The 26,345-nt window shown below is 41.5% G+C and overlaps 1 protein-coding gene and 1 long non-coding RNA gene across 5 annotated transcripts in view; one reads left to right on the top strand and one right to left on the bottom strand.

Annotated features, from left to right (window-relative positions):
- The window catches only part of LOC103539976 (sulfotransferase 1C2), a 38,529-nt gene extending 14,656 nt beyond the window's left edge, over positions 1-23,873 (top strand). Inside the window, exons 3-8 of one of the 4 annotated variants that reach the window (XM_070571977.1) lie at positions 339-464; positions 10,591-10,688; positions 19,805-19,931; positions 20,428-20,522; positions 20,676-20,856; positions 23,580-23,873. In XM_070571977.1, the coding sequence (XP_070428078.1) occupies positions 339-464; positions 10,591-10,688; positions 19,805-19,931; positions 20,428-20,522; positions 20,676-20,856; positions 23,580-23,692 (740 nt within the window). In that variant the 3' untranslated portion in view covers positions 23,693-23,873. Of the gene's footprint in view, positions 1-338; positions 465-10,590; positions 10,689-19,804; positions 19,932-20,427; positions 20,562-20,675; positions 20,857-22,586; positions 23,221-23,579 lie in introns of those variants that run through there. The other 3 variants (XM_070571976.1, XM_070571979.1, XM_070571978.1) reach the window with 3 other exon arrangements.
- Positions 1-26,345, bottom strand: part of LOC139075500 (uncharacterized) — a 70,333-nt gene that overhangs the window by 27,916 nt on the left and 16,072 nt on the right. The gene's annotated exons all lie outside the window — the stretch shown is intronic.

The following is a 26,345-nucleotide window of genomic DNA, read 5'->3' as shown; positions in this document are numbered from 1 at the left end:
ACAGTGCTCACTCTCAGATGTGCAGTATGCTAAGTTTAAACCCAGCATCCTGGGTTTACTGGGGGTCAAGCATCTTTAGAGGATCAGCCTGCTGTGCTCTGCCGGGGACTGCTCCCGGGTGAGAGCACCGTGAGGCTTTGCCTGTACTGCTCCTCTCTCCATAGAGATTCAGTGTTTCTCCCACGTGGACGTCCATCTGTCATGGCTAATAGGATCCTGACCTGAGGGAAGGTTGAACCAAACACCAGTCAGTCCCCATGTGCCCCTCAATTACCCAGGACGCTTAGGCAGATTGTCTAACAGGTTTCTGCTTCTCGCCCTTTTCATCCTGGCCTCAGGGACAACATGGATTCAGGAAATTGTGGATATGATTGAACAGAATGGGGATGTGGCGAAATGCCAGCGAGCCATCATTCAACACCGCCATCCTTTCATCGAGTGGGCACGGCCACCCCAACCCTCTGGTAAGGGCTCTTCCCTCACTGCCCCATCTCCTTTCTTTCTTTTTTCAGACCTTATTTTTTAGAGCCGTGTTAAGTTTACAACAAAACTGAGAGGGAAGTACAGAGATTTCTCTGTCCCCACACATGCATAGCATCCACCATTATCAGTACCCCCCGTCCCCACAGTGGTATACTTGTTACCACTTTGTTGATGAACCTACACTGACACATCATCATCACCCAAAGTCTGAAGTTCACATTAGGGTTCACTCTTGTACATCCTATGGGTTTAGACAAATGTATAACAACATGTATCCTCCATTATAGTATCATACAGAGTATTTTCACCCCCCCTAAAATCTCTCTGCGTTCTGCCTCTTCATTCTTCCCCCTGCCCTCACTCCCTAGCAAACACAGATCTTTTTACTGTCTCCATACTCCCCTCCAAACACTGATCTTTTTGCTGTTCTGCCTTTTCCATAATGTCGTACAGTTGGAATCAAACAGTATGTAGTCTTTTCAGGTTGGCTTCTGTCTTTTTTTTTTTTCCTCCTGAGGAAGATTAGCCCTGAGCTAACATCTGCTGCCAATCCTCCTCTTTCTGCTGAGGAAGACTGGCCCTGAGCTAACAATCCATGCCCGCCTTCCTCTACTTTATATATGGGACACCTGCCACAGCACGGCTTGCCAAGCAGTGCCATATCTGCACCCAGGATTGGAACTGGCAAACCCCAGGCAGCCAAAGCAGAATGTGCAAACTTAACCGTTGCACCACCCGGCCGACCTGGCTTCTTTCTTTAGTCATATGCATTTAAGTTTCCTCCATGGCTTGATAGCTCATTTATTTTTAGCACTGAATTCTATTCAGTGTCTGGATGTACACAGTTTATTTATCCATTCGACTACTGAAGCCTCTCAGTTGCTCTCCTTCTTTCTTTCTCTTCCTCTCTCTGTCCTTCCTCTGTCTTCTGCTCTCTCTTCTGTGTCTTTGTCTCTTTTCTTTTTCTCTCTCCTGTCTCACCTTTCTCCCTCTCTCCCTTCCTTTTCCTCTTTCTCTCTCTCATTTCTAATGCCATATGTTTCCTCTTCTTTTCTTCCTCTCCCCTTCTTTCTTCATATTATCTAAGATTATTTGCCAAAAGTGGGTCACCACATCAGAAGGATTCTTACCCTCTGGCCATTGCTATTGCAGAACACGTGGAGAAGGCAGAAAGCTACTTACGAGCAATTCACACCTTCTCTCCTTACTCCACTCCTATAAAAGCCAGGTGCAGCCAGGGGAGTGCCCGATAATTGACCATAAAATGCACTTGGAGCCAACTACTTCTGTTCAGTAGAGAAGCCTTTTTCAGGTAATACTCAACCTAGAAATTTTTCTTTTCTCACACACACACACACACTCAAAATAAAAATAAAGCTCAAAAAGACAATCAGAAGACAAAGGAAGCCATTCCAGGTAACTTGCAGCTGCTGGAAGTGTTTTTGCAGAACAAGGAGAGGAGGAAGGCCTACTCCCAGAAGTTTCAGCGTAGATCAGTGTAATCAAAAATTGGAAACACAAGTAGCTAGAGCTATAAAAATGTCGCCCATGCAACTTTACTTTTGGAGTCTGACCTGGGAACAATTGTTGGCAGAGATTGATACATCTCTACAAATACCTTGAGCCAGAAAAGTTCCTGATTTGATGCACATGAGACACCTGTAACCTGCACAAGAGTGTGCCAGAATATCCTCGATGCACCTTGTTTTTCCTTATTCTCCTCCCTGCCAGGTCCTCTGCCTCCCTAGCCTTCAGTTCCCATCTATTTGGTTGACCACTAGCTTTGCAATCCAGTGCCTGGTCTGGCCCTGGACTATCTGTGGGGTTCTGACCTCACACACAGGCTACCTTCTGCTTGCTTAACTGTGGTAGTACTCCGCATCATGCAGGGCCTTCCATTTTCATTTGCGTCTGGTCTTCTGACCCCTGGAGCAGCAGGATGGTATAATGGTTAGGGATGACCAGGGTTTAAATCCTGATGTCACCGTTCATCCATGACCCTTAGCAAGTTTCTTACCCTCTCTGTGTTACAGTTTCCTCAGCTGCAAAATGTCAATAGACTTAGTGCCTACCTCACAGAGCTGTTGTGAAGTTAATATCTGTAAAAACCTTACAAAAGTGCCTGGTATAGAGTAGATACTATTTAAGTGGCAGGTATTCCTGTCCAACTCTTCAGGTTGAATCCCTTGCCCAACAACCCCATGTGTTCCCTGGGTCATCCAAGCCCAGCTTTTTATCTTATTTCTACATACCACTTCTACCACCATTGTCTTACCTCTGACAATTTGGGAGACTAAGAAGAGAAAAAAGGCCTAAGCATGATTTCTAATTAGGTATTCTCAGCAGTGAGGAGCAGAGTGTCCAATCACTAAGTCAGTATAAGAAAAAGGATGAAGTTTTTCTCAAGTCAATGCCAGTAGCTGTAGAACTTCAAGAAAGGATGCTAACCAATCACCCAGCATGGCATGTCATACAGAAACCAGGATGGTTCTTCATGACCCTGTGTCTAAAGAGGTAACGGTTATAGGCTTTATGGTCTTTCCAGCCACAAATAGACAGATGTTATGTAGACACTCAGCTGTGTGGTGGTTTTATTTCAGAGTAGATTATCTCTGCCAGCAGAGGTAAGGAGTACCATTAGCAGAGGAAGGTGGTTGCTGATATAGATGGATGGGTGTTAGTCAAGTATACCAACCACCCTAGAGGGTTCTGGAGTGGGCAGACACTGCAGGACACTGTGTGAGTTTGTGCCCTGCATGGTCAGTCTCCCTCCCAGACCTCCTTCCACCCTTCCACCAATTCCTGGCTATAGAGCTCTTTGATGACAAAGGCATAGCATCTGTGACCTAGTTAGAACAGGACTGGAAAGAATTTGAAAAGACACGTGTGTGTGTGTGAATTGTATATAGGTAAAATCGAAGAATGACTCCTTCAGTTGAACAAACATTTATACTATAGGCCCCGTGCTGCACATAAGACTCCACACTTCCATTTGCACTCAAGAAATTCATGGTCCCATGGAAGAGACAAATTCAGACTATATAATGACAAGACGTGAGTATGTTGGGTAGAGGTTAGCCTAGGATGCTGTTGGCAGGGTGAGAGGAATGTGACCAAAGACCAATTCTTGGAGAAGATGATACCTGAAATGATAAGATGCTATTATTGTTGTCAAGTATCTTTCTGTCTTTCCTGCCAGACCATAAGCTCCTTGTGCAGATGATGAAAGCCCAAAATGACTCAATTTGCCCCTTTCATCTGCAGGGTGGGTTTGGGAATAGACTTTGTAGCCTGGGGTGTATTCATAGACATTCTCACCCTGTGCTTCTTAACCCAGAGGCTGAGTAATCGTGGCAGTGTGCCAGAGGAAGGAGACAACCCAAGTAGCTTTTCTGGAGATTGATGAGAGACAGAGAGAGGGAGAGAAGGAGAAAATGTAAAATTTACCAGCATTTGTGAAAGAAAACACTGATGGAATGCTTTATGTAAAGCCCCAAATCCACAGAACCTGTCTTTGCTGTCGGGGTTCTTTGGCAGAGAAGTTTGCATGTGCAGCTGGGCCAAGCCTGCCAGGAGGGCTGCATGCAGGAGGAGGAAAGCTCAAGGCTACCAGCCTCCTTCCTACATAGGGGTCGTTTGAACCTGAGAACTGGGAGTCCCAGATGAGCAAATATGCTCAGGGCAGCTGTCTTCACAGCCTTTCTTCTCTCTTCTTCTTCTTTCTTCTTCTCACCTCTCTATCTTGCAGCTCCCTCTTCATTTTGGACCCTTGGAAGTCCCATTATTTTCTTGTGAGCCCAGTTATGCATTGAAGTTTGTGGTGTTTTAATCAGAATCTGCAGGTGTTTTATAACAGCAGAAGTCTTTGTAATGTCCAGGCCACCACATTGCCACAGTCGAGGTGTCTGGAGAGACTCTTAAAGAGTGAGTGGGACTAACTAGGTGCATAGAGATTCCAAATAGAGTGCTTTTTACAAATTAATTTTGGCAATACCAACTGAAAGTAGAAAAATCTACAACATACCTGTAAAGACACAGGTAAACATGCAGGCACAGAGACTTTATCACGTCCATCTAAAATTTTAGCCAAGAATCAAGTACAATAATACAAACTCACTAGTTAGAAAAGAAGTTGAATCTAAATTGTGTTTCTGGCAGATGGAATAAGTTAAGGTACCTGCTCAGATGGCTAAAGCTTTTTACTAATGTTTGTGAAGAAGATTCTTAAGATTGTTTTTATCCACCTAGTTTCCAAATAGTTTTTCTCTTCCCACCCGCCCCACCCCCCCACTATGAGAATTACATCCCTGACGTTTGTACTTCAAAGGCCCAGATGAGAGTTCCTCAGAAGACCAGACAGAGCATTTACATCTCAAAGGCACAGGGAAAGAATACAAGGAAGGACTCTTGTTTCCCAGGGCCAGAATGTTTATAATACCTACAAGCCTTTTGAGATGAATAGGTGAGGTTTTGGAATTGGTGAAAAGGATAGGTGGACTTTGAATTCTTTCTGGAGCTGCATCTCAGGTTTTTGCAAAGATTTGTAAGATAAGGGCAGTTGTTCTTAATTCTTCAAAGAATTGGGTCCGAAGCCTCAATGATATAGAGTTCAAACCGCCCATCCAACTACATTATTCTCTGTTTGCTTCTTTATATCAGGGAGAAGATCTTCAACTAAGATAGAAATCAAAAGGATTCCTATGTTCTAGATTTAGAGCTTCATCTTTAGAATGTTTTCCTTTCCCTCTGGGTACATTTAGCTCAGAGAATCCTTTAAAAAAAAAGTTCCTATCAGATTCTGAATGTCAGCCTCCAATACGCCTGTCAACGAAAATAATCCATAACCAATCTATAAATGAAAATTTGGGTGAGTTTATTCTGAGCTTAAATCTGAGAATTATAACCCGAGAGAGTCTTTCCACAAAGGAACAGAGCACTCCAAAGAAATGGGGGTATACAGGGTGGTTATATACCCTCAAAGAGTATGTTTCACATATGATTGAAATGTCCCTTTCACAATAGACACGAGACTGCTCTGTCAGCACAGCAATTGATGGAAATGGCAGATAGGTCTGCTGTCTCGGTGAACACAGCAGCTTGGCAGGTCTGTTGCCTTGAGCTGGGAGGTCACAGATGAGCGCTGCAATCAGTTCCCAGCCTAAAGAAACATGCTTAATCTTTAAGGAGATGCCAATGTTAGGAGGGGGAGGTAAGTTGCACCTTTATCTCGAAATGTCTAAGCAGATATACAATGCATGCTCAATGGCCACAGTCAGGCCCTTTTGGAACAAAGTCAGGCCGTATTAGGTTTATACCAAATGGCTTCCTCATATATGATGCGGGGTCGGTGAGCCGAGGAGTCGAAAGAAAGATTTCTTAGACTCTCAAGATCTGGCAGTAGTGCTCTTTTATTTAGAGAATAGTATAGAATAGCATGGGGACAGGACCCATGGGCAGGCAGAGCTTCTGTTGCTGCCGCTTCTGCTGCCCCCGCTGGCATGGGGACAGAGCCCATGGGCAGGCAGAGCTGGTGTGTGGGGACAGGACCCACGGGCAGTCAGAGCTCCTGCTGCTGCCCCGAGTTGAGGATTAGGGCTAAATTTAAGGCATGGGTATGTGAGTCATCTCTTTACAAGACAAAGGAAAAAAAGTTAAAATGGTACCAGTGCCGGTAGGGTCCGGCCATTGGGCGGTCCCACAACTTTTAGATAAGAATCAAACCGGATTGAGTAAATGGCAGAAGTCACCGCTCAAATATTATCTTCAGCTAAAGACAAAGGAGGATTTTGGGGTGGGGGGTCAGTTACATGAGGTTGCCAGACAGTAAACAACTTAAGTTCTTGCCTTCCCCATTAAGAGTTTCCAGAGATAAGGCCATCCCCCCTTCCTCCTGGCGCAGAGAGGGAGGCATGGAGATTTCCTTCACAAATGCAATTGTCTCTGATCAAAGGGCAAGTAAATTCCACTCCTCGGAGCCTGATTCTCATCTGCAGTTTTAAAATTAACCAGCCTAAAAATCCTCATCATAAACTGTTTTAAATTAAGCAGCCTAAAAATCCTCATCAATATACTCCAATATATCCTATTGCTTGCCATTTCAATTTGTCACAGCCAACTTCTGACCACAGAGCCTTAGAAAATCCTTTCAACTATCTCGTCAGGTTTCAACCAAGACAAACAATCAATGTTTCTGGCAGTATTGAACAACCCCCTTTGGATGCAAGAGGCATCCAAAGAGGGTGCAAAGGATACCGTCCTCTGAAGACCCAGGGCCACTCCCAAAGCTAGCTGGAAGAAAGAAAGACTTAGATAGTTTCCCTGAGAGGTGGCAAATAATAGGACCCAGCCACAAGTGGAGTGTAACCTATGTTTCTGTCCTGCCTCATCTAGCCACAAATGGGGTGCAACCCACATTTCTGTCCTGCATATTTTTCTGCCCCCAACCTGATGGTTGAGCTGCCTGCACATGCAAGAACCAAAAACCTGCATGCCCCAAGCAGGTAGAAAGCCAAGTCAGGTTATCAGGACATAAAATGGAACACGCAAGAAGGCAATAGCTATTCCTGGGAAAGAAAGGTTAAAATAACCAATAACCTTGGTAAAAAGGATAGGTGGACTTTGAACCATTTTTTGGGCTTCCAGATCCTACCAGTATGTGCATAAACTGATAAAGATCTGGCAGCCAGGGGTCATAGGCTCCAATAAGGATTCTAAATTCTTCAGAAAACCGTTGGGGATCCTCCCTGGGTTTAGGAAATTCTTTAACTATGGTCCTTAGTTTGGTCTTTGACCAAGAAGTGAAAGATACCTGAAGAGGATTGCCTGCAGCCTTAGTGGTCTTATTTGAAAAGGTAAGTGTTTAATAGTCTCTTCAGAGTAGAAAGGCAATTCAGACGGAGGATTAATAGAAGAATATAGGGGAGAAGTAAGAGCCGCATCAGTCTTATTGTCTTCTGTTGTAGGTACCTCTTGTGTCCTTAATTTTTCATTAGCCTTTTGCAACAAATCTTTCAGTGAGGCTATTTTGGAATCTTGAAGTCTTTTGGAAGCTTCTGCATACCTATTAAAATAGTTATCCCATTCTGTTTCTTTGATTTGGGAAGCCTTGTTTTCAAGTGCAATTCTTAAATAAATGATCTTGTCTAATTGGAACATTCCCCATAATGGCCACTGTAATTCTAGGTTATCTTAATAAGATTTTGCCATTTTTGTCACTATCTACAGCTCCCAAGACCACAGTTCTTAGACATAAAATGAGCAGGTCTGGGGCCGGCCCAAAGGCGCAGTGGTTATGTTCGCATGTTCTGCTTCGATTGCCCGGGGTTTGCCAGTTTGGATCCCAGGTACAGACATGTCACAACTTGGCAAGCCATGCTGTGGCAGGCGTCCCACATATCAAGTAGAGGAAGATGGGCACGGATGTTAGCTCAGGGTCAGTCTTCCTCAGCAAAAAGAGGAGGATTGGTAGCAGATGTTAGCTCAGGGCTAACCTTCCTCAAAAAAAAAAAATGATCAGGTCTGCTGGAAGGTGGTGTCTCAATTCTTTGGCACTTAAGGATCCAATTTCCTTAGCTAAGCCTTTGGTCTCTCAGCGCCAAATTAATATCTAAGAGGGATGTGCCACTGGGTTGGGGATTATGTGGTGCATACCTCATTCGTGGAAATTTTCTTGAGGTTGACAGGTGACCTAGTATCAATCTAACCAGTTCTGTGACCAACTTATCCTAATGCAGGAGTCTTGGAGTTAGGTGTTGAACACACTAACAGCTTTTAAGTGCTCGATTCATGCCCACCAATTTTGTGGCCTTGGCTTCTAGATTCCCATTAGCAATAGCCTTTACCTCATGTCCACATTGACAGAAACCGACAGTAACCCGCCAAGAGAAGGCAATTCCCAATGGAGAACTGGGGACTGGGGAAAGGACTGAACCACCTAACCCCAACAAATGGAGATTGTGGACTGGAATTCCAAGCAAATGGGGGACTGCAGACTGAACCACCAGAAATTCCCAATGTGGAATCTGGGGGCAGAAACAAGGGCTGGGGTTTCCAATCAAATAAGGAACTGCAGACTGAACCGAGGGGCTTGGGTTCCAGGTGGACCCATCTGCTAGCTCAAGCTGACCTGCCCTAGACTGGAGAGCCAGTTAGATCGGGAGCCTGACACAAAGAGAGCAGAGCTCAGAACAGAGGGAACTTAGTCATGACCCTCGGAAACAACAAGAAAGACAGACCTCAAAAGGTTTGCAGGTACTCATACCTGTGTTTCTTGTTGTCCCTGAAGCCATCAGAAGTTTCCCTCGAATTCCATCACTGCCACCATAACTATTAAAAAACAAAATTCAGCTGAGTAAATTTTAAAGATCTTATTGGCTTTATTGAGCAAGTCATGAGTCAGGCAGCTTTAGACTTTAATAGGCAGACAGGAGTGGAGACAAGGAAGCTATACTAACAAAAAGTGGGTTGGTTATTGCAAAGTCACTTTCCTTTAGGGTATGGCAGATCTGTCAGGCAGATGATCTCACTGCTGCTGACCGGGTAATTCCTGATTGACTAGTTTAAGATTCCATTTTTGAGACAGCCAAAACTGTAAGTAACTTAAGTATTAAGTCTCAGCTTGGTGATGTGGGGCTTAGTGTAACTGACTCCATTTTGGCCCTGTTGTCTTGTTTTTAACAGTAATGAGAGCTTCAACTTCAGACCCAATCCCTCTCAGGGTAAAGAGCTTTGTCCTCATCCTCTTTACTGGGATCTGGCAGATTCTTCCTCCTCTGCAAGCCCAGAAGAATACCCAATCCCACAATGGTCAGATGGACCACAAGTACAGTTCACAGGAGGGAGAGGGCAGTTTGCACTCAGAGTGCCATTCCCTGGGATCCAGGTTTTTAAAAGTGACATATGGCAACAGTACTCCCAGAATTATTGGCAGGGTTAGGGAGAGGCATCTTCTCCTCAGGTTCCTTGCTATCCTGCCCTCATCTTTGGAAAACCAGGCACTGACTAGAGAGGGCCCAGCTCCTCAGTCGACTCAGCTTGGTGCTCAGAGGACCAGAGAGGGAGAAGCTTGCTTCAGAGCATAACTTGTTGATGCCCATTTAAAATAAAGTGCTATTTTATTATCACGTTTTTTCCCCAGTTTTTAGAAACAACCTCTTGCATTTAGCCAGCCTTCCTGATCCTTCACATAGAGGAATCTAACAATGTCACCTAACAGCATCAATCACTCGAGATTCTTGGAGCTATTCTATTTCTCAGCACTAATTCTGTTCACTCCCTGGAGTTGTTTGCATGAGCCTCTGATTCCAACTCTAGAATGGAAACTTCTTAGACGGAAGGACCATGTCTTCTTCTTTTTTTTTTTTTTTTAAGATTTTATTTATCCTTTTTCTCTCCAAAGTCCCCCGGTACATAGTTGCATATTTTCAGTTGTGGGTCCTTCTAGTTGTGGCATGTGGGATGCTGCCTCAGCATGGCTTGATGAACGGTGCCATGTCCATGCCCAGGTTCTGAACCGGCAAAACCCTGGGCCACCAAAGCAGAGCGGCGAACTTAACCACTCGGCCACAGGCCAGCCCCAGGATCGTGTCTTCTTTGTCTTTGTTTTTCTCTAAGCTTGGTTTAACACACTGATTTCACAGAGCAAGTGCCCAGTAAATGTTTTAAAAGAGAGAGTAGAAATCATGACTCACATGCCATCAAGTATATATGTTTTTGGAGATGAAACAAGTGACTGGTATGCAGGCCAGGCACATGGGCAGCCTGCTGCAGGCACACAGGAATGGGCACTGGATGGCAGGTGAGAGAGGCCTGTGCTCTGGTCCTGGCTGGCTCTGCCTCAACAAGACCTCATTTGTCTATTCTCACTTCCCTCCCCTAATCCTTAAAGTGATGGAGGAAATTAACTCTCAGCTCCCTTGCAGCTCTCAAGCTGTAGGAGTCTACAAAAGTGGAGGTAATAGCTAACATCCCATTATGAAATCCCAAAAGAAAGCCAAGAGACAAACAGAAAATAGGTGAGTGACGGAACATGCTGGACAGTGCCTGGAATATAAGTTCCTTATGCAATATTTGCATTACACAGATATTTCCTCTTGACTTACTTTAAAGGTGTGGAAAAAGCCAACACAATGCCCTCCCCACGGACCCTGAGGACTCACCTTCCCACTCAGCTGTTGCCTCCATCTTTCTGGGAAAACAACTGCAAGGTGAGTCAGCAACACCTTCCTGGGACATGAGGGAGAGGAAGTCTCTTGAGAGCAACACTCCAGGTCCCAACTCGGAACACCCATCATCATTTTACATCTCCACTCTTTCTGAAGTGTTCAGAGTTTATGAGCAATGGGAGAAAAATGTAAAGCTATACACTCAGCAGGATATTCACCTGAATAGTTTCAAACAAGACATGAAGGCAAAAGCCAGATTGAGTTTTTGGAAAGAATTGGAGAGGAAATGTGTGTCCACTGCTATTTCAGTAAGTCTGGCTGTGAAAGAAGGGCAGAAGGTGGTGACCCAAGGTTGTGGGTCACCTAAAGGCAACAATAAGCAGCTTTTGGACTCAGCACAACCAATACAAGTGTCATACCGTCTGGCTTTGCTGGCTATTAACTACAAGGGGCAATACCCCCAGAAAAGCTATCAGAAATAAGGGGGAAAAAGCCTGCTCTTAAAGGTCCCATGCACAAACTCACTCATTTCAGAAAGCAACCTAAAACCACCAGAAAGAAAATTGTGTGGTCCTTTGGTGAAAAGAAACTCAGTTTATAGGCTCTGGGTGCATGTCAGCGAGAGGTGAGACTTCTCCAGGCTGGGATCACCTCTCCAGGGACTGAGACATTGGCAGCAGCCATTGTTATGACCTAGTACAGGCATGCTGACACAGACACTGGCAGACACCATTGGAGTTCTTCTCCTGGCCTGTTAGTTCAAGGGTCTGCCCCACTAACTAGAGCACTGATTTAACCCAGCTCAGCCAGGGCAAGCACCCTGCTCTAGGGAATGGCCCCACCCAACAGCAAGCCCTGGATCAACTTGTGGACCCACGAGTTTGGGTATATGAGACCTCTGCTCTGCAGCAGAGTGAGTGGGTACACCTCTGGAGGGCAGGGTGTGCAGGAGTGGTGGGCCTGTGTTGGTGGAGTGTGCGGGGCCTCTACAGCAGGGCAAGTGGGTACACTTCAGTGGTTCAGTTGGGTGCACAGAGCAGGACTGTATTGATGGGGTGTGTGGGCCAGCAGACAATGGGGCTTATCAGCTGCAGCAGACTTGTGTTTCTCAAAGAGCCACATAGGGGATTGGCCCAAACTTCCAATGCCTGAAACAATTGTGTGCTGACATGCCTGGGGCCAACTCCACCTGCCTGCACTCCTGAGAGAGCTGACAAAGCCTTACTTACAGCAATTGTAAGCCCCTAAGCCTAGCAACCAGCTACACTGGGGGCCTACTCACTTAACAGAAAAATTACAGCAAGAATGTGCTATTAGACCTTTCAGCCAACTGTACCAGGGCTCCCTATGCCTAATAAAGTGACTGAAAGGACAATAGCAGCTGCACACAGCTGAGTATTACAACCAGCCAGCCAAGGGGACAGCCTACCCTCCCCAGGCAACTGCAGCAAGAGCAACCCTGCTACAACAGAAGGACACACGTAGCCCACACAGGGGACACTCCAGGAACATTTGGAACTGATGATAAGAGGAAGCACACTACTGGACCTTGTATTTTACACAGGCATTCTTACACATGGCCACTTCTCCAAGATCAGGAGACATAGCTGACCTACCTAATACATAGATATAAGCACAGAGAAAGAGATAAAATGAGGAGACAAAGAAATATGTTCCAAATAAGGAACCAGAACAAATCCTCAGAAAAAGAACTAAATGAAACAGAGATAAACAATCTACCTGATAAAGAGTACATACTAATAGTTATAAGGATGCTCACAGGTCTTGGGAGAAGAATGGATTAATTCAGTGAGATCTTCAACAAAGAATTAGAAAATATAAAAAAGAACAAATCAGAAATGAAGAATAAATAATGAAAATGAAAAATTCACTAGAGGAACTCAATAACAGAGTAGATGATACAGAAGAATGGATCAGTGACCTAGCAAAAGACTAGAGGAAATCACCCAGTCTAAACAGATAAAAGAAATAATTTAAAAGAACAAAAATAGTCTAAGGGACCTTTGCAAAAACATCAAGCACACTAACACCCATATGATAGGTATCCCAGAAGGAGAAGAGAGACAAAGGGGCAGAGAAACTATTTGAAGAAATAAAGCTGAAAACTTTCCAAACCTAGGGAAGGAAATAGATATCAGGTACAGGAAGCACAGAGAGCACCAAACAAGATGAACCCACAAAGGCCTACACCAAGATGCATTATAATTAAAATGTCAAAATTAAAGCTAGAGAGAGAATCCTAAAAGCTGCAAGAGAAAGGCAAGAAGTTACACAAAAAGGAAACCCCATAAGGCTTTCAGCTGACTTATCAGCAGAAACATTATGGGGTAGAAGGGAGTGGTATGATATATTTAAAGTGCTGAAAGGAAAAAACCTACAGCCAAGAATACTCTACCCAGGAAGGTTATCGCTCAGAATGGAAGGAAAGATAAAGAGTTTTCCAGACAAGCAGAAACTAAAGGATTTTATCACCAATAAACCAGCCTTACAAGAAATGCTAATGGGACTTATTTAAGTGGAAAAGAAAAGACCACAAATAGGAATAAGAAAATTATCACACACGTGCGCAAAAAAAAAAAACAATAAAGTCACTGTTAAGGGCAAATATACAGTAAAGGTAGCAGATCAACCACCTATGAAGGTAATATGAAGGTCAAAAGATGAAAGTAATACAATTATCTATTTCCATAATAAGAGGGTAATAGATGCACACACAAAAAAAGAGGTTGAATATGATATAAAAAACATGAAATGTGGGAAGAGGGGAGTAAAAGAGTAAAGTTTTTTTCAAGAGGTCAAAGTTAAGAAACCATCAGCTTAATACAATTGCTATATATGTAGGTTATTGTATATGAACCTCATGGCAACCACAAACCAGAAACCTATAATAAATACAGAAAAAATTAAGAGAAAGGAACTCAAACATGATACTAAAGAAAGCCATCAAACCACAAGGGAAGAGAGCAAGAGAAGAAAAAAGGAACAGAGAAGAACTACTAAAACACCCATAAAAAAAGCAGCAAAATGGCAATAAGTACATACTTATCAATAGCTACCTTAAATGTCAATGGACTAAATGATCCCATCAAAAGGCATAGGTTGGCTGATTGGATTTAAAAGAATACCCATAAATATGCTGCAAACAAGAGACAGACTTCAGACCTAAAGACACACACAAACTGAAAGTGAAGGGATGGAAAAAGATACTCCATGCAAATGACAATGAAAAGAAAGCTGAAGTAGCAATACTGATGTCAGACAAAATAGACTTTAAAACAAAAACTGTAACAAGTGACAAAGAAGGGCACTACATAATGATAAAGGGAACAATCCGACAAGAGGACATAACACTTGTAAATATCTATGCACCCAACATAGGAGCACCTAAATATATAAAGCAGTTATTAACAGACACAAAAGTTGAAAAAGACAAGTAACACAATAATAGTAGAGGACTTTAACACTCCACATACACCAATGGACAGACCATCCAAACAGAAGATCAGTAAGGAAACATTGGCCTCAACTGACACGTTAGACCAGATGCACTTAGTAGATATATACAGAACATTCCATCCAAAAACTGCAGAATACACATTCTTTTAGAATGCACATAGAACATTCTACAGGATAGATCATATATTAGGCCACAAAGAAAGTCTCAATGAATTTAAGAAGATTGAAATATTAACAAGCATCTTATCTAACCACAACAGTATGAAACTAGAAAACAGCTACAGGAGGAAAATTGGAAAAGCCACAAATATGTGTATATTAAACAAAACACTACTGAACAACGATTGGGCTAATGAAGAAATCAAAGGTGAAATCAAAAAATACCTGGAGACAAATGAAAATGAAAATATGACATGCCAAAATTTATGAGATACAACAAAAGCAGTTCTAAGAGGGAAGTTGATAGCAATATAAGCCTACCTCAACAAACAAGAAAAAGCTCAAATAAAAAATCTAACAGTGCACCTAGAGGAATTAGGAAAAGAAAAATCAGCAAAGCCCCAAATCAGAAGAAGGAAGGAAATAATAAAAATCAGAGCAGAAATAAATGAAATAGAGGCCAAAAAACAATAGAAAACAAATCAATGAAATGAACTGCTAGTTCTTTGAAAAATAAACAAAATTGACAAAACTTTAGCTGGACTCAACGAAGAAAAAAGGGAGATGGTTCAAGTAAATGAAATTACAAATGAAAGAGGAGAAATTACAACAGACACCTCAGAAAGATTATAAGAGAATACTATGAAAAGCTCTACATCAACAAATTGGATAATCTAGAAGAAATGGATAAATTCTTAGAATCATGCAACCTGCCAAAACTGAATCAAGAAGGAATAGAAAATCTGAATAGACCAATCACCAGTAAGGAGATTGAAATAGTAATCAAAAATCTCCCCAAAAATAAAAGTCCAGGACCAGATGGCTTCCCTGGTGAATTCCACCAAACATTCAAAAAAGGCATTAAGTCCTAATTATACCTATACTTCTCAAACTCTTTCAAAAAATTGAAGGGGAGGGGAGGTTTCCTAACTCATTCTATAAGGCCAACATTACCCTGATACCAAACCCAGACAAGAACAACACAAAAATAGAAAATTATAGGCTGATATCACTGAAGAACATCAATATAAAAGTCCTCAATAAAATACTAGCAAATATAATACAACAATACGTTAAAAAGATCATACACCATGATCAACTGGGTTTCATTCCAGGGATGCAGGAATGGTTCAACATCCGCAAATCAATCAACGCGATACAATCACATTAACAAAATGAAGAATAAAAATCACATGATCATCTCAATAGATGCAGAGAAAGCATTTGAGAAGATATAGCATCCATTTATGATAAAAACTTGGAATAAAATAGGTATAGAAGGAAGGTACCTCAACATAAAAATGGCCATATATGACAAACCCACAGCTAATATCATACTCCACAGAGAAAAACTGAAAGGTATCCCTCTATGAACAGGAACCCAGATAAGGATGCCACTTTCACCACTTTTATTTAACATAGTATTGGAAGTACTAGCCAGAGTCATCAAGCAAGAAAAAGAAATAAAAGGGATCCAAATTGGAAGGAAGATGTAAAACTGTCACTATTTGCACTGACATGGTTTTACATAAAGAAAACCAAAAAGAATCCACCAAAATTTTTAGAAATAATAAGTGAATATGGTAGAGTTGCAGGATACAAAATCAACATGCAAAACTCAGTTGTGTTTCTATACACTAACAACAAAGTAGCAGAAAGAGAAGTTAGAATACAATCCCATTTACAATTGCAATAAAAAGAATAAAATACCTAGAAACAAATATGAACAAGAGGTGAAAGACCAGTACACTGAAAACTGTAAAACATTGTTGAAAGAAGTTGAAAAAGACACAATGAGATAGAAAGATATTCCATACTCTTAGATTGGAAGAATTAACATAGTGAAATGTCCATACTTCCTAATGTAATCTACAGATTCATTGCAACCCCTATCAAAGTGCCAATGACATTTTTCACAGAAATAGAACAAAGAATCCTAAAATGTATATGTAACTACAAAAGACCTCAATAACAAATAAATAAAATAAATAAAAATAACAAAGAAATCCTGAGAAAGAAGAACAAAACTAGAGGCATCACACTCCCTGATTTCAAAGTATACTACAAAGTAATCAAAACAGTACAGTTCTAGCACAAAAATAGACACACAGATCAATGGAACAGAACTGAGAATTGAGAAATAAACCCACACATCTATGAACATTAATTTTTGACAAGGGAGCTAAGACCATACAATGGAGAAAGGAAAGTCTCTTCAATAAATGGTGGGAAAACTGTACAGTCACATGCGAAAGAATGAAAGTAGATTACTATCTTACAGCATACACAAAAATTAACTCAAAATGGATTAAACTTGAAGGTAACACCTGAAACCATAAAACTTCTAGAAGAAAACATAGGCAGTAGACTCTTTCACATCAGTGTTAGCAGTATATTTTCAAGTACCATGTCTGACCAAACAAGAGAAACAATAGAAAAAATAAACAAATGGGACTGTATCAAACTAAAAAGCTTCTGCACAGCAAAGGAAACCATCAACAAAACAAAAAGACAATCTAACAATTGGAAGAAGATATTTGCAAACCATATATCTGATAAGGGGTTACTATCCAAAATATGTAAAGAACTCATACATCTCAACAACAAAAAACTAACCACACAATTTAAAAATGGGCAAAAGATCTGAACAGATATTTTTCCAAAGAAGATATCCAGATGACCAACAGCCACATAAAAAGATGTTCAACATCATTAATTCTTAGGGAAATGCAAATCAAAACTACAATGAGATATCACCTCACACCCATCAGAATGGCTATAATTAACAAGACAAGAAATAACAAGTGTTGGAGAGGATGTGGGGGAAAGGGAACCCTCATACACGGCTGGTGGGAATGCAAACTGCTGCAGTCACTATGGAAGAAAGTATGGAGTTTCCTCAAAAAATTAAGAATAGAACTACCATCCTATCCAGTTCTTCCACTGCTGAGTATTTATCCAAAGAACATGAAAACACAAATGCATAAAGATATACGCACCCCTATGTTCATTGCAGCATTATACACAATAGCCAAGACTTGGAAGCAACATAAGTGCCCATCAAGGGACGAATGGATGAAGAAGATGTGGTATACATACACAATGGAATACTACTCAGCCATAAGAAATGATGAAATCCAGCCATTTGTGACAACACGGATTGACCTTGAGGGTATTATGCTAAGTGAAATAAGTCAGAGGGAGAAAGTCAAATACCATATGATCTCACTCATAAATAGAAGATAAAAACAACATAGAGACAGAGATTGGGTTGGTGGTTTCCAGAGGGGAATGGGGCAGGGAGGGGGGCAAAAGGGGTGATTAGGCACATGTGTATGGTGATGGATGGTAATTAGTCTTTGGGTTGTGAACATGATGTAATCTACAGAATTCAAAATATAGTGATGTACACCTGAAATTTATATAATGTTATAGTCCAATGTTACCTCAATTTAAAAAAAGAAAAAAAGAAATACTCATTTTATTACCAATAAAAAAAAGAATCTGTAGCCACAAGCCTCCTTTCTCAAGGGTTTGAGGATCAAATTAGTACTTCTCACATTGTCCAAGAAACTGCAAGCTAAGAACTTAGCATAAGGTGGTCTCCGTTGCCGGTGTCTCCAGGACGCCTGACAGAAGCAAATACAGATCCTCTCTGGAGGGCCATAGCTTCACCTTGGGCCTGACAGTTTTCCCACTTGAGCTTTCCATCTCACGTTACAAAATACACAAAGGAACAAGCTACCATGAGAGAGTATCTGCAGAAAGAGAGCAGAGTTAGACCTCAAGAGAGTCAGATGATAAACTTAGCAGATATGTAAACAAAAGAAAAATGTCTAAGTTGCATAAGGAAATGAAAGATTGAATTAAAAATAAAGTAATAAGACACTATTTTTTAAAACAGAATTTTTTACTAAATTTATTAAATAAATAAACAGGATTTCTATAACAGAAAAAATATACAGTTATTTAATTTAAAAACTCAAGAATAGGTAAAGTGCAGAAGAGATACAGCTAAAGAGAGAGTTAGTGAACTTGGAGAGAGAGATGGGATGAAGTTTTGAGGAGACAGGAAGGAAGGGAGTCTTGTGGTTGGAGCTGAGATATATGAGAGGAAGCAAAGAAGAGATTAATAAAATGATTATCAAGAAGCAATGAAGTGAAAGCCAACCGGAAGTTTAAAAATTTAAGAATTCATGTGGATTTTAAAATCCCCACATGCAGAAGCACCAGGGCTGGTCAGGAGGCAGAGGGAGTGAGGGTAAAACGCGGGCGAGAGCTTTTATTGCGGTTTCTGAAGGAAGAAATGGGTGAGACAGCTCAGCAGGTTTAGGATTGGGTAGGTTGAATGATTTCAGTGGGCTCTGGGGCATAGGGATTGTCATCTGGTCCTGGCCCTGGGGTGATTAGAGCAGCTAGACAGTGGCTCAATGTGTGAGAGCCCAAGAAGGGATGTGTTTGAGGTGTGGGCTCTGGATTGGTTAGTTTGCATGTGAAAAGTGAGGTTGATGGTGAGCTGTTTACTCTCTCTAGGAACTGGCTAACCCTAGGAGGGGCAGTTCATCCAGCACCAAAAAGACCACAAGAAGTCAAAGGATCAGAATACAGAAAATAAAAGACATGGTTAATAGAACGCTATTGACATTTTGGACCAGATAATTCTTTCTTGGGGATGGGGCTGGGTACTGTCCTGTGCATTGTAGAATGTTGAGCAGTATCCCCGGCCTCTACTTCTTAGACGCCAGTAGCACTGCCACCCCCAGTTGTGACAACCAAAAATATCTCCAGACATTACCAAATGTCCATCCCCTAGCAGGCAAAATCATTCCAAACTGAGAAGCACCATTTTAGGGTAAAAAATCAGCATAGCATTAAAATGGCTAGTCGTGGATCTAAGACAGCTAGTCAATAAGGCCACTTTGAGATTGATGCTGTTCGAATGTGAGTTAAGTACCTAGAAGTCACAATGAGATAAAAGGTCAGATTTGGTTAAAATGAAAGACTGGGAGGGTGGAAGGATACAGGGTTGTGATCAAAATGAAACCTAATGGGATGCTTAGTAGAGGAAGAGTTGAAGTGATTAGAGATGAAAATAGTAGAGTCAATGAGGCCAGAAAGAAAAATTGCCATTTTCTTTCACCATGGCCCAAACTCTTAAATCGTGAAGCTTCCTGCTTCTCCAGGAAACTAAGATGAAGGTCTTAGGAGGATCACCAGCACGCATGTGGAAGTTTCTTAGTTTGATGTCAGGTCATAGTTTCTAGAGAAAAATTAGACTCTGACACCATGGGGACATGAGAAGTCAGGCTACTTCATAGGAGTGAGTTAGGAATAGAGAGCAGAATTGGCAGAGAAGCAGGGACAGCCAGAAGAGAGGGAGGTCGCAAGGCCAAGTCGAATTGCTGCACAGCAGACCTGAACAGGGTGTGTGCAACCACCTCAGGGTGGATCAGCCTAAATGAATTCTGTGAAAATTCACTTTTTGTACCTTCTTTTCACCCACTCCTCTTCTGACCCCAAAGTTCCTTTATGTAGCTCGAAATGCCAAAGACTGTATGGTTTCCTACTACCATTTCCAAAGGATGAATCAAGTGCTTCCTGACCCTGGTACCTGGGAAGAGTATTTTGAAACCTTCATCAGTGGAAAAGGTAAAGGATAATCCTTCACACATTTGCATTCCCACTCCAGCTAGGGTCACCTAGGAATCACACATAACATTTCGACTCCCTAGAATGTTGTGTGCCTCCTTAGACGTGTCATACCACAGACTGGGACTGGGCGGAACAGGCTGGTTACTCTCATAGTGAATACCCACAGCCCTAGCAAACAGCTCCCACCTGGTTTGAATCACCTGACCTGCAGAGTCACCCTCACTCCAAAGGGTATCTCTATCCCAATAAGATGGCATATGTGATTACACATAACAAATGTGAAGCCGCTTTAGGTAGCATGTTAGGATAAATTATCCCAAGCCCGTCTCATTCCACCTTACCCTCAAAATCAAACAGATCAGCACTCCTAGGTTATATCTGATCCACAATTTGTTTTTTTCTCTCTCCAACACACTTCAGGTAAATAAAATTCCTATCGGAAGGTTTTGTATGATCCCTGTATAGACGGTTCTGTTTCCTGTGTCTGTTACAGTGGGTTGGGGTTCCTGGTTCGACCATGTGAAAGGATGGTGGGAGATAAAAGACAGATACCAGGTTCTCTTCCTCTTCTATGAGGACATGAAGAGGGTGAGTAAAGGCCCTTCTGAAGAACCACTTCAGACCCAGGTACAGAGAAATCCCAAGCTGTTTCAGGTGCTTCTGGGAGGGACATCCTGAAGAATTTAAGTGTGTACTTGTGATACCTTCTTGCGGTCCAATGTAATGTTATCTTCACCACAGGACCCGAAGTGTGAAATTCAGAAGGTGGTGCAGTTCATGGGAAAGAGTTTGGATGAAACAGTGCTAGATGAAATTGTCCAGGAGACGTCATTTGAGAAAATGAAAGAAAATCCCATGACAAATCGTTCTACAGTTCCCAAATTTATTCTGGACCAGTCCATTTCCCCCTTCATGAGAAAAGGTTTGTGGGGCCTCAAATAATATGTAAATATAAGTATAAATCAAATACCCAGTTTTTCTAGTAACAACCTGCCTGCCTCTTAGCGAGATGTTAGGTTTTATTAATTTCAAGACAACACATTTAGACTGTTCATAATATCTGCTGCTAATAAGGTTGAGGACTTAATCTTGCTATAGAAGAGAGCTCTCTGGGGTATTTGGTTGCAAGGAGCAGAGAGTCCCTCTAGCTAGCCCCCATACAAGGGGCTTGTTATGAGGATTCACATGGAGAAACAAGGGAAATGTAGGCTCATAGACAATTAAGAGCGGGAGCCATTCTTGGTCCAGACCTCACAGGGCTCCCTGGATCTAAGGGTCGGGGCCTCAGCAGCAGGAGGTTATGGCTCTCTACTCTAAGGCTTTCCCACTGACAGGACTCAGCTGCTTTCTACGTGTCTATTATGAGTGCCTTTCTACACTGACCAGACTCCTGTCTCTACCCCATTATACCTTTTTCCTACTTTATAGCTTTCCTGACTCAGTTTCTGCTCATAACTTGTCTTGACCATGGCCCAGACCTGCTCTCCACCATGGTTTTTAACTACAACTACTGCTGAGAACTGCCTCATTCTCTTAACATTTCTTAGCTGCAATTCCCAAAAGAGGAATTCTAATTGGCCCAGCTAATATTTTTTAAGGAAAAGAAAGCTTTATTACTTTTTAGTTTAAAAAGTAATACATGTCATTGTAAAAAACTACATCAATACAGGGGCTGTCCCCGTGGCCGAGCGGTTGGGTTCGCGCACTCCGCTGCAGGCGGCCCAGTGTTTCGTTGGTTCGAATCCTGGGCGCGGACATGGCACTGCTCGTCGAGCCACGCTGGGGCAGCGTCCCACATGCCACAGCTAGAAGGACCCACAACAAAGAATATACAACTATGTACCGGGGGGCTTTGGGGAGAAAAAGGAAAAAATAAAATCTTAAAAAAAAAAAAAAAACTACATCAATACAGAATTATGCACAAAAAAAGTTCTCTTCACCGAAACCCTGCTCCTCAGAAGTAACCACTAACAGTATGGAAGTCCCCTCCTTCTCTGTTTTATAAACACATAGTTTTCTTTTTCACAATGGTGGAACTATGGTGTACATACTGCTTTGCAGCTTCTTTTCTTCTTTTTTTTCTTTTTAACACATGATTGAATTTATATTGTGGTATTTTCCAACCTACAACAGGCTCCCACGCTACCGAAACAAAGCAAAGAATTCCACTCTTTTCTCTTCAGATAATTCCTAGCGATGATTTGGCAAGTAGCCCTTCTTCAGAACCACGCATACTCATCTTTCTATACACTCTCCTTCCCTCAGGTTTGCACGTAACAAACATATATACTATGATGAAAGCTTGCTCCCTAAAACCCAAAATGTGGTCATGCTATACACTTTGCTCACCAGAATATCAGACATCCCTCCCGGGCCAGACATGTAGGTGCATGTAGCTCACTATTTTTAGAGGGCTCGTGTTGTACCAAAGTATGGATACATCATAATTTATTCAACTATTCCCCTAGTGATAGGCACTACAATTATTGTCATTTTCAATTTTTTTGTCTTTATGAATAATGCTAGAGTGACCATCTTTGGGCATATGTTCTTATGTCCTGATGCTTTTATTTCTGTTGCATAATTTTCCAGAAGAAGCATTGGTGGGACAAATACTATTTCCCCTTTTTAAACTTTTTTTTTCTTTTCTAGGGGAAGATTCACCCTGAGCTAGCATCTGCTGCCAATCTTCCTCATTTTTTTTCTTCCCAAAGCCCCAGTACAAGGGGTATCCTACTTGTAAGTTGTTCAAGAAAAGGGTGCTTAGTGCATACAGGTTCTCACCTGCATTATCAACTCATTCATCATGGAATATCACACTGGTCATCCTAGCTCCTCTCTGTGAGCCACCACCACAGCACGGCAACTGACAGACAAGTGGTGCGGTTTCACAACGGGGAAGCGAACCCCAGCTGCCGAAGCAGTGAGCACCGAAATTTGACCACTGGGCCATCAGGGCTGGCTCTAAAATTATTTTAATAGTTACTGCTTGGTAAAAAATCATATCTCATTCATATTATTCCCAAAAGGCTTTTTTATTAAGATCTTATTTATATACAAAAATGCACAGCTCTTAAGTGTACAGATCAAGTTTTGATAAAATGTATACACCCAATAACCAGCACTCCAATCAAGATATCAGACATTTTCCTCACCCCAGAAAGTTCCCTGTCATACCCCTTTCCAGTCAAACTCTACCCCTAGACAACCACTGTTGTAATTTCTGTCACTACAGATTGATTCTCCCTGCTCTTAGATTTCATATAAATGAAATCATACAGTATGCACTTTGTTGTGTCTGGTGTCTTTTGTTCAATGTAATGTTTTGAGATTCCTCCATGTGGCTGTGTGTCAATGATTCTTTCTTTTTCATTTCTGTTTAGTAGTCCATTATGTGAATATACCACAGAGGGGGCCAAATCACTAACTCCTTTGGGTCAATTGTCCACCCAATTTAAGAGGCCATTCACCTGCATATAGCACCATAGGGCAGCTTCTCAGAGCAGAGAGCTGCAGGTGGATGGGTATCCACTGAAGGGGAAGTTGGGTAAGGCAGGCATGTTGACAGTCACCCCAATTCTTTCCTCAGGCCAACAAAACTCTGAATCAGAGAATGACACTCCTGTCTGGGCTTTCTTCTTCTAGGAACTGTGGGGGATTGGAAAAACCACTTCACTGTAGCTCAGAATGAGAGATTTGATGAAATCTATAGGCAAAAGATGGAAGGAATCTCAATAAACTTCTGCATGGAACTCTGAGTAAGACGTAAATAAAAAGGTGATGACAAGAATGCAGATGCTATCTTCAATCCTTCAACCCTAGCCAAAAGAATCTCTGAAAGCATATTGTAAATGTATATGATTGTGGTACCAAATATCTCTGTGATTATTAACAGTATGTACCAACTTAGTTTTTTAAAAAGACCATGTTTAATGCTTATTTTCTCAATCATTCTTTCCAAAGTAAGAAATAGGATGGCTTAATAAACTAAGTAAAATACAGGACTTGAATCCTGCAAGGGTTTTTTCAAACCTCTGTTATTCTGGAAAGCATATCCTAGTTTTCTAGTCTATGATATAATAATACCTTGAGTATAAGCATGCTATATTAGGTTATATCTAGATTAATAATATGAAATTTCTAACGTCTGCGCTGGCCATTCAAGGAACTCTAGGCATACTAGGTCCTGGGGTTCCACCTGACTGTTATGGGAAGGGACACTTTGAGGGCAGTGCTGGTGCAGCCAGCCCCGAGGACACATGGTCTGAGGGCCTTGCCTGGTGGTGGAGAAAAAAAGGGAAGAGCACAGAGGGGAAATGCCAGAAGACCAAAACCCAATTCAAGGAGACATGGTGCTAGGTTGTATAGAAAACATAAAGCTCAAGGGTAGCCTTTTGGAAGTCCAAGTTGTATCCTGGTAAAAGCAGAGAATAGGAGACAGGGAGCAGCATCAGTAAGTCGGCAGGCGTGGTTGTCAGGCTTGGAGATAACTGAGTCTCTCCTTCAATTCCGTGCCCTCAGGGGAGCCCCTGTAACCAAGCTGGCACCCTTTTCACCGTCTTCCCACCTTATCCCCAGCTATAGCCCTGTTGCTCTGTATTTACTTGTCAATTTACTTGTCTATTTCCCCACTAGACAGTAAATCGTTCTGTGTTCAGTTCCATATCTTATTCAACCTTTACCCCCTAGTATCTAGTGCAGTGCCTGGCACATAATATATGTCCAGTAAGTACTTGTTGAATGAGCAAGTAAATGCATGATGAATGACTTCAGGAAGGCAGGCACATTTCACATCACAAATTCCCAACTTTTAATCCCAACTACTAGCATTCCAAAGCTCAGGGAAGCAGGAGCAATTCACCTGGGGAGAGGAAATTAGAGGGTGTGTTAAGCCAACTAAAATTCTGACTGATTTTTATTATCACCTTCCTCTGGAAATTCTAAACAATGTCAGTGATAAAATATTCCTCTCAGGAAAAAAAAAAGAACCTTCTATTGGCCTAAATTCTAAACAATTGCTTGGTTACTACTGAGTTTTAATCATATATATGAAAGCTTCAAATTAGCACCTTTTTATTTTGTAAAAAAGTTGTCTGTATTCCCCATAGATTGTAATTTTAGATTGTACATTTTTGCTTTTTGGTTCTGTCTTCTTCACCTTCTTATAGATGTTAATTCACAGAACCCCAGGCCGCTATAACTCTGACACAGGTGTGCAGCTACACCTGCTTCTTTATCAGGGTACATTCATAACAGTTCAGAATCCTTCAAGCTCACGTCAGGTGCACTTTTGTCCCTATTATATGAATAATCCTGCATTCAAACAGTGATAGATTCAGAATAAACAATTGATAGCACAATGATTGTAGAGACAAAGAAGCAGAACTCGAGTCTCTTCAATTCTGTCATTCTATGTAAGTCCTGGGAGTTTTTGTTTGTATTCAGAATTTAAAATAGTGAAATTTAAAAGTGTAATCTGCAAGGTATAAAACCTTTGTTTATTCAGTGCAAAGTTTTGTTCATACAGGAAATCGCTCACTGATTTTGAATAATATCTTTACAACTGAAATGTACTTTCTTTTCTAATTATTAATCACTTGTTTTAAAATTCAAGAATGAATTAAGAAAATGAAACACTACATCAGTGGTATGCTTTAGTAATTGTCTCAATTGTATTTTTTATAGACATTTTAGTTTTGTTAAAATTGACTCATTCTGACTTTTTTTACTGTAATGAGTCTATATACAAAGTTGAATTTAAAGAAGTTTCACTGACTACATTTCTTTACTGACCTTTATTATTATTTGTTTCTCTTTATAATTAATACCTAAAGAATTTTATGGTATACCTGAGGGAAGCAGTTAAGAACAATGATTTGCCCCAGGGTCAGTTCTGGTCCCAACTCACAAACTGCGTATGGTTTGTTTGTGGTTTATTTGCTTGTTTGAACTATTTCCTTTCCTCTCACTAGCTGGGAACTAAACAGACCAACTTTGAGTTTTAGTACATCAAAGAGTTTTGAAGGCTAATGCTGCAAGGCTACATGGGGCTGACTAGAACACGGTATAAACAAGGTCAAGGATGAACAGCTGCCCTGCTGGTAAAACACAGTGTTTTGCAACATGGCCTGCTCGCACCCTGCTCGGTCAGGGAGTGATCAAACAGGAGAGCAGAAAAACGAAAAATAAAACCATCCCCAGGGGATTCAGTATTTAAGCAACAAGCCAAGCTGAGAAGTGGCATACCCTCTCCCCCACATGCTAGTATGTGTTAATAGCCAAAAAGGAACGATTTTAAGAAGATGTTTCTTTCTTCCTAGAAAGAGTTACAGCCATCATTCATTCATTCATTCATTCATGACTGAACACCAACTATGTGTCCAGCACTGTGTGAATGCTGGTGATACAGTG

Source organism: Equus przewalskii, chromosome 14, assembly GCF_037783145.1.
Source record: "Equus przewalskii isolate Varuska chromosome 14, EquPr2, whole genome shotgun sequence".
NCBI classification, from domain to species: domain Eukaryota; kingdom Metazoa; phylum Chordata; class Mammalia; order Perissodactyla; family Equidae; genus Equus; species Equus przewalskii.
This window is presented reverse-complemented; position numbering and strand designations above follow the sequence as displayed.